Source organism: Sinocyclocheilus anshuiensis, unplaced genomic scaffold (assembly GCF_001515605.1).
Source record: "Sinocyclocheilus anshuiensis isolate Anshui unplaced genomic scaffold, SAMN03320099.WGS_v1.1 scaffold245, whole genome shotgun sequence".
Classification (NCBI taxonomy): domain Eukaryota; kingdom Metazoa; phylum Chordata; class Actinopteri; order Cypriniformes; family Cyprinidae; genus Sinocyclocheilus; species Sinocyclocheilus anshuiensis.
The window spans coordinates 559,622-568,566 of record NW_015536478.1 but is presented as its reverse complement, the minus strand read 5'-3'; the positions used below and the strand labels follow the sequence as shown (position 1 = coordinate 568,566).

General features: G+C 34.3%; 2 protein-coding genes across 4 annotated transcripts in view; both read right to left on the bottom strand.

Moving 5' to 3' along the window:
* ggnbp2 (gametogenetin binding protein 2) overlaps positions 1-4,930 on the bottom strand; it is a 15,791-nt gene extending 10,861 nt beyond the window's left edge. Inside the window, exons 1-3 of one of the 2 annotated variants that reach the window (XM_016455617.1) lie at positions 4,804-4,930; positions 570-683; positions 196-276 (exon numbers count right to left, since the gene is read on the bottom strand). In XM_016455617.1, the coding sequence (XP_016311103.1) occupies positions 196-276; positions 570-662 (174 nt within the window). In that variant the 5' untranslated portion in view covers positions 663-683; positions 4,804-4,930. The remainder of the gene's footprint in view (positions 1-195; positions 277-569; positions 684-4,803) is intronic. The other variant, XM_016455693.1, reaches the window with a different exon arrangement.
* A 1,197-nt stretch (positions 4,931-6,127) lies between these two features.
* LOC107665033 (phosphatidylinositol-glycan biosynthesis class W protein-like) lies at positions 6,128-8,919 on the bottom strand. Of its 2 annotated transcripts, none has more exons than XM_016455878.1 (3): positions 8,845-8,919; positions 8,627-8,707; positions 6,128-7,674 (listed from the first exon to the last, which is right to left on the bottom strand). In XM_016455878.1, the coding sequence occupies exon 3, from the start codon at positions 7,669-7,671 to the stop codon at positions 6,184-6,186; it is 1,488 nt and encodes a 495-aa protein (XP_016311364.1). In that variant the 5' UTR covers positions 7,672-7,674; positions 8,627-8,707; positions 8,845-8,919; the 3' UTR covers positions 6,128-6,183. The 2 variants fall into 2 exon arrangements, with proteins under 2 accessions (XP_016311364.1, XP_016311296.1); XM_016455810.1 differs by having other exon boundaries at positions 8,814-8,886.
* Between the last annotated feature and the right edge of the window lie 26 nt (positions 8,920-8,945).

Genomic DNA, 8,945 nt, shown 5'->3' with positions numbered 1-8,945 from the left:
ACTGTAATGAGAATTAGAGGGTATTCTAATTAATTGTCGTGAATAGTAATTTTTTTTATGTTACAGATTTAAATAACTCTTTAATATTAAATACTTTTTCTAATTTCTTCCCTTTGGTTTAGGTGAAATATGACTCTTAACAGGTTTCATGAGATTCATTGCCAACAGTGAAAATGAGAAAATGTCATAGTTTACCTCAATAAACTGCTTCATTTGTGAACTGTTGATCTGACAGCTGTCAAAGTACAGAATACTGTCAGGAAACTCCATCACCATCTACATAAAAATGTGTATATATCATCAAAATAACGCAGTGCTTCTTCCTATATAATACCGTGAAATCAGTTTGCTTTCAGTAATGCATGTATAGGGGAACATAACTGCTTAATACAAAATTGCCTGCCAAGACAAACTTCTAACCGGTTTATATTGGCTGCTAAAATACCCAAATTGACAGATCACACACACACAATAAAACCATATTTTTTTAAAGTAAATATGTTTAATGTTCATTTCACGTTGGCTTTAAAGATGGTAAAATGCAAAGTGCAACCAATAAATGATCTTACCGTGAGCGAGTCATCGATGTACAAAGGAATCTGGCGTGCAAGAAACAGATAGTCCTCTTCCCCGTCTCTGCAGACAGCCACCAGACGCGCCATGTCTTTGCCCAGATCTGCCTGCTAGTGTGAAGTGAGTGAAGTGACATGTGGCCAAGTATGGTGACCCATACTCAGAATTAGTGCTCTGCATTTATCCCATCCAAAGTGCACACACACAGCAGTGAACACACACCCGGAGCAGTGGGCAGCCATTTTTTGCTGCGGCGCCCGGGGAGCAGTTGGGGGTTCGGTGCCTTGCTCAAGGGCACCTCAGTCGTGGTATTGAAGGTGGGAGAGAGCACTGTACATTCACTCCCCCCACCTACAATCCCTGCCGGTACGAGACTCGAACCCACAACCTTTGGGTTACAAGTCCAACTCTCTAACCATTAGGCCACGACTTCCCCAAAAGTGTGTGGACACAACCGCAATATCACCTCCACTATGAGTTTCAATTCAGACCACTTTTCAATGTAATTTACGTATTTATATAGACTTTCATATTTTCTGAAGTGAAAAGTATGACCATGAATTTTAGATTTCGAACATTCAAAAGCAAAGGGCATCCCATAAATTAGGGCTGCACAATTAATCGAATTTCTAATCGCGATTACAATTATGGATGCCACAATTACGTAATCATCCAAAGCTGCAATTAATCGTTCAAAGTCCACTTATGTTATTCTGCAAGCTTAAGATATGTTTTTTTTTCTTTCTACATGTTATCTTAAGGGTTTTTCCCATTATTTTAATTTTAGTTTTAGTATAACATTATAATACAATTCATATTTTTACTTTTTTATCATTTAAAGAAGAAACCAATCCGATGTATATTTGACATTTGAGGCTTAATACGATAGAAAAGCACTAAAGGTTTTTCAGTTAGAGTGTTTTCAGTTTGTTTATTTTCATATAAAAATACAGCATGCAGTTGCATGAAACAATGGTATAAACATCATTCAATGTAAATTGTGATAATTGTAATTAATAAATCGCAATTACAATTTCAAGGGAATAATCGACAATTATGATTTTTGTCATAATCGTGCAGCCCTACCATAAATATCAATATTGTAATTTTACTTTTGTTCTCATGATAATAATGACAATAATAATAACTAAATGCTTGTTTTCAGTACAATAGTATTATTGCAACTGTAATTTATTTGATTAATTTCCATAATTTAAATAGTACCATTAAATTAACTTTTATTATTATTATTAAATACTTGCTTTTTACAGTACAGTAGTATTATTGTAACAGTAATATTTATTTATTTAATTTTTGATATAATCAAATTTAATTTGATGAAATAATCAAATTAAGATATTATTATTATTAAATACTTCTCTTTTTTACAGTACAATAGTCTTATCGTAATAGTAATATTTCAGTTTAATATTTAATATTTAAATAACATTAAATTATTAAATGCTTGTTTTTTTTTTTTTACAGTACAATAGCAACATATTTCTAATAATTAAAATAATAATACAATTAATATACTATTTAGATTTCACATGCCTGCTTTTCTCACCCAGATTAATCAATATTTGTCCATTCCAAAAACGCAAACACTGGTTTCCCAGCAGCCTTTGTAGCTTTGCTAAGGATTATTAGCTTACACATACACTCTTATCTGACTACAGAGGCTTAAACTAGGCATGCACCGACGTATCAGCCACCGATATTTATCGGCCGATTTTTGATTATTTTAAAGCCATCGGCATATCGGAAATAGCATGAAAAGGGCCGATACCGATGGTTTATTAATTAACTGCATGGAGACAATGAGTTGCATGTCTGTTGCATAATCCAACATTTTTCTCTGGGCAAAATAATTAAATACTTGCCAAAACAAAATAAAATCTGTACAAAATATAGTTTGTCAGACAGCATAGTACGGCCATATGCAAATGTGACGCTGACGCATCCAACCAGTGAAACGCCCGCGCTCAGCTGTAAACTCATCATAGGTAACATGTGGCACTGGCAATGCCCCGGAGTTAGTTTTTCTGAGGATACGTCACGAACCGCCAATTAAGCATTAGCCTACATTTAAGTGAAAATGAATGGCAGGTAATATGCAGCTTTTTGTGTGTTTGAAACCAGCATAAATGGCAGGATCGTGTAGAACACAGATTCACACAAGTTCACATCACGCACCTGCAGCGTTTCTGTGAACAGAGAAAATGGAATAAAACTATATAGGCTACATAAAAAGGAATATATGGGCCTATACAGATTAACAAAACGAAAGTAAAAATTGTGCTGAGTTTGGATCATTGTAATGATTAGTTCTCCGAAGTTCACGGAAAGGAAAGCCGGTTTCTTTATTTTGCAAAAGCTTTACAGTTTTGAATCGCATCAGCGACTCACACGCACATACAACATATTTTTGCTAACTTGACATCGCAGCCTGTTCATTATCAAAATATAATACAGTTAAAGATACATAAAAAGCTACACTGCTCAATTTAAATAGTCCGTAGTACACTGTAGTACAGTCTGAGCCGTTCAGTGTAACCACCGCCTCACTGTGCTGTTATAGCCTATGTAAAGGATGATGTTTTATGTCGAAAATGCGAGTGAAGAACAAAGCCTATAGTTTACATAATAAATAATATTTTAGCATCCAGACACATCGTGAATATGGAAACATTTGGATTCGTGCAGAATGATAGAGGTAGGCTTCAGTTTTGCTTTTAAATTAATTCGTTTTGGCTTACAACTTTAGAGGATTTGTTGTGGAGAGAAGGGAACTAAAATAGCCTAATTGTGTTTGTAAATGTTTTGCTTTATATACCGGTGTTTTAGCCTACATTATTTCTGAATAATAGTAATAAAATAATAATATATTAATAATAAAATGCGACGTACAGTCTATTAATTTAGGCTGCTTTTCCCTCTCAAAACGCTTATAATAGTAGCGTTTTTTGATCCATGCTGCAAACATGTTTTAATATCTAAAATAGGCCTACTTTAATGTCTTTAAAGCGTTGACAGTATTTTCTTTTGTTTAATACATTTGGTCAAAATCTAGAAAAGATGATGCTGTATTGGCTAGGACTATGCGCAAGATAGGCTACCAGATCAAGACCCTCGTGTTTTTTTCTTTTTAAGTAAAGAAAATGCTGTACTCTATTATTATAGGCAAAGAAAAAGTTTAAAAAATAATGTTATTAACCAGTATTTTTTCTACTCAAACCGATTTCGGAATGTAATAATACAGAGGAACGCAGGAACAGAAACGTTTAAATACCAATTCTGCTCGGAGTGAACCGATCGATATTTTTTTCGTTTCTGTTTTATGCAATTGACCAATATCGGTATCGGCCCATAGTTGTTTGTTAAAATCGGTATCGTATCAGACAAAGAAATCCTATCAGTGCATCCCTACCTTAAACCCTTACTATCCCCAGCTCTAGTCTACACCCCAATCTGAATGAAACACTCTTACAGAAGTGTCAAATAAATGCAGTAACTCCTTTATCAGAGGTGCAAGTATGAAGAGGTCAAGCCACATAACGTGCTAACAATGAGCAGCTAAACAGCCACCAAACCAGCCTCTCAAAGCTCTAAAATATCTAAAAACACATTTCAGATCATATTCATATTAAATAATCTTGACAGTCTGGTAGTCATGGCAACAGTTGAATAATCAGAGCTGTAATAATTGCACTCATGTTCCCTCCAATGACACATAAGTTACGCTAATTAGCCTGTTAGCCAGCGAAATGCTCGCACCCACATGTAGAGCAACTTAAACGAGTCATTTCGACATATCTAATGCTACAGGGATGGCATCTGAGATGATGTTACAAAAAAAAAGAGATAATTTTGAGTGTCGAAGTCAAGTTAGCGCACGGCTAACCTGTGAAACTTTTTATCGAGCTGATTAGCATGCTAACGTTAGTTCTGTCAGTAGCTTGCCTGAGGGAGCTGCACGGCAACTTTAAACCTAGCAAAGCATGTTTTATTGCAAGCTAAACAGGGTGCAAATGTACTTTTAAAACAATACATGCTTTTTAAATTCAAAAGTGTCCTGTCAAAGATCTACTTTGACTTACGGACTGACACCCTCAGCATTAACTCGACCAATTCCGGGTTTATCTTTCCCGTGGCGTTACTTTTCTGCCGTTACTGCACTCGAAAGAGCGACTAGATGCACACATATCAAGTTGCAGCTGTCGTACTCACCTGTTTCCGAAGGTTGTTTCTTTTTTTTTGGACAAAAACAAACAAGTGCGACAGAGGCGTATGTGGCAGGCGAACGTTCTATGACCTTTGACCCCCCGGATACGTCAGAAAAGAAGATCCGGGCTCCGAGGGCTTGACGTCATGTGTGCAGTTTGATTGACACATGGGTGGAGATTATTATTTGAGAGAAAGCAGAAGAAACATAATTTAATTATAGGTAGATCATATAATATGCTAAGTTCATCTAAAAGTTAATCGATTTTTATGATCGTATATTTGCTGATTAACTATTAATTAAAATATTACTTAAATATCAATTAATTAAATAGTTAAAATGCATTTTTCTAAATCTTTGACAACTATCTTTCATATAGTTTTATGACTTAATATTAAATAAATGTCTAGTTAAACGACTTTGTATCATTAGCAAAAATCTGTCTTTTTATAATTCTTTTATAATTGGTATATGTACGCAGTATTTATCACGTTAGTTAAAGTATTATTTAATTAAAATGAAATATTTGTTTAAATGCATTTTTTATTTATTATTTTATACTTATTTTCCATATAGTTTTATGACTTAATATTAAAGTCTAATTAAAAGACAGAATCAGAATTCTTTATAATTAGCATGCATGCTATTTTTATGATCGCATTTTGGTTGAAATATTATTTAATTAAATGACTACATTAAATGTTTGCTTAAATTGCATTTCTTCTAATTCTTTCACAATTATTTTCATATTGTTTTATTATTTAAATAAAAGTTTGATTCATATATTTTTTTAAATTCTTATAATTAGTATGCATGCATGCATTTTTTTATTTTATGTTAGTTAGAATATTTCTATAAAAGAATACATGAAATATTTGCTTAATTTTCTTATTCTTTTACAATTATTTTTCATATCGTTTTAATATGAATTCATTTTAATTTCAATTAATTAATTAATATTAGACTTAATATTAATTAAAAGGAATATTAGCAAACATTAGCATTTTCCAAATTCTTTTATAATTATAATGCATGCACCTTTCATAATCAATTAAATAAATTACTACATGGAATGTTTTTAATCAATTCACCACACAGGCTATCTACATCGTGAACTGCAAAGGCACAAAGACGATTAAACTCATGGAAAAAGTTGGCCGATTGCGGCACAAAAATCTTCTGTTCTACTGTTAACATGAAATAAATCTATGTATTCATATCTCATATGTAATACACAGTAGCAGTATATTTACAAATTACACATTCAATTTTATTTGAACTATGCAAACAATATACAGTGTATTTCACAGCAGTTTTGCGAGAGCCATTCAAAAAAAAGAAAGAAAGAAAAATACAGTGTAATCTGAAACTAAATGAAAGGGTGTTTACCAGAACTTAATGGTTATTTTATTGATATGCAATATGAATATGACTAAGCTATTCATAAACATATACAAGAGCAAAACACTTACAGCTAAAACATCATTGCTGTTCAGAGTGTCGATTAACACATTGGTCAAACCAGTCATGGTATTTGCAAGTAGGAAATATAACAACTGATTCCGGTTAACAGACTGTACTAGGCATAATGCATCCATATTTTTTCTCATTTTCTCATCTGGTAATGACTTCTTGTTTTGATACGGACACCACGATGCAGACACAAATGAAAAATTAGAGATGGCTTTAGAAAAAAGTAGCAGTAAATCAGCAATGCTGAGGCATGAGAGAAAGAATAAAGCCTGTGCTACAGTCCAAATACAGAAGGAAAGATTGGCCATTCTGCGTGACACTGGCTCAGTGCATATCTGGCATATGTAAAGACTGAAGAACAACCCAAAACTGGTTAACAGAAGGTTACGGATCACTCTGATCCAGTCTTTAACCAAATTTCTGCTCTGCATGAGGTAACGGCCAACCTGAACCCCAGCCATATAGATGGCGATGTAACCCACAACTGAGAAGATGCCCTCTCTGTTTGCCTGCAGAAAGCCTGTGCGCTCGCTATTGTGAATGAGGAAGGACTTCAGACCTGTTGTCTCCAAAACAACCTGGTAGGTTCCACCAATGAGAAGAGCAAGAAGCCATGAGGCGTCCACAGGAAAAAGAGCCAGAAGTGCGGACGCCACCACTCTGACGATGGCTAACGTGAAGAAGAAGTTCCAGTGAACTCCATACTCTGTCACATGCTCGTGGTAGCCTGATGATTTGACGCTCGCAAGTCTCACAAACCCTAACAAGACCAACGGCCAGACGGAAATCAACTGTTTAAACACATGACTGATCTTCGAGCCTTGAATGTCCTTTCCTCTTGCTTCAGGACACACCAACGCATTGGCCATTACATACGCTCCGACGCCGAAATCCATCACCCCTGTTCCATACATCTCTGTTTTTGCATAACGTCTTGGGAAGACACTGAAATCGACAGCCAAAATGCTTATGGCGGTCTTCATGTTGACCAGAACTCGAAACACGGTCACAAACGGGACCAGGTTGGATTCTACTCTGCTTTGCACAAACCTGTCAATTGTACTGTAAAGGGAACCTTGAAAGCTTGGATGCTTTCCGTTCTTGTAAACGAGGTATAGGACAACTAAGTCAACTACAGCGATGCCCATGATGACAAAGTGAAGGATGTCGCTCAGTGCGGTGCATGACAGGACCAGAGGCATTATTAGTGCCGTGAAGTCCAGCAGGAGATGGGTTCCCCAGGAGAACGGAAGAACCCCTTTTCCAAGGTGGAAGACTATCAGGAACAGACCTCGGCTGAGAAAACACAGCGGGGCTAAGAGGGATCCCAGCGAAACCTCCGTAAGGGTCGTCCCATTGTGATTGCTGACAAATGCAACTTTTACTTCTTCCGATGCCATTGTCTGTAAAAAGAGACAAGCGTGAAAATAAGTGAAGTACAAACATAGACTGTTAGTTGATACAGAACACACACATAGTGTGTGTGAGTATATATATATATATATAAATCAGTTAAAAAAAATGTGTGCACACTTTACTGATTTTACAGTTTTATATTTTAAGATAGATAGATAGATATAGATTTTTATGACTTCATATTAGTTGAAATATTTTTTAGGCCTAACTAAAAGACTACATTTATTTTTCTAATATATTAACATAACTATGTTTTTTTTATATTTTAAAACTATTTTATCTAATAGTTTATGACTTAATATTAGTGAATTAATTATATAATCGTATTAAATAAAAGGAATATTAGTTAAATTTTTTATAATTAGTATGCATGCGGTTTTTATGATCACATATTAGTTGAAATATTATTTAATTAAAAGACTATATTAAATATTTGCTTAAATATTAATTCATTGTTTCTAATTCTTTTACAATTGCTTTCATACTGTTTTAGGGCTTAATTTTAATTAAAATTTAATTAAAAGACTTTTAAAATTCAAGCAGCATTTAAAATTCTTTTATAATTACTATGCATGCTGTCTATATGATCACATATTAGTTAGAAAATAATTTAATTAAAAGACTACATGAAACATTTGTTTAAAATGCATTTTTTAACATTATTTTCCAATTATAGTTTCCTATTTTTTTAGATAGATAGATAGATAGATATAGACTGTAGAAATACATACATGCATACATACATGCAACCACACACACACACACACCTCAGAATGACTAAATTAAATCAATCACCTACAATTTACCATTAGGATGCAGTGGAAGTTTTGATCTCAAAGGTTTATATTCAAATAATTCCAGAGAGTATTAAAGCAATTCAATCAAGACACATATTTATTAAAGCTCTTTATAGTATGGATATTAGGAAATGTGACCTACCTCGTCCCGTGTGATGTGTGGACATTAGATAAATCAGGTTAGGTTAGACTAAACTGCAGAGATCAACATTACAGCAGTGGCCTGTCAGGATAAACCGGTTTAGCACACGAAACATGGACTCCCATATATCTATACTTACTGTACTTGTATCTCTTTATTAAATAGTAAAAATAAACATTCGTCTTACAAATCGTTCATTCTTCTGTAATAATCCTCACTTTATAACAAACTGTAGCCACACATTGGGGTTGCGATGTTTCTTTTCCGCATTGGGCGTGGCTTAGAGGTAAACGTCACTGAATGGGGCGGGACCTTTTCC

Excerpts from the sequence above, each read along its gene's own strand:
- LOC107665033 (XM_016455878.1), bottom strand. The coding sequence starts at position 7,671 with ATGGCATCGGAAGAAGTAAAAGTTGCATTTGTCAGCAATCACAATGGG.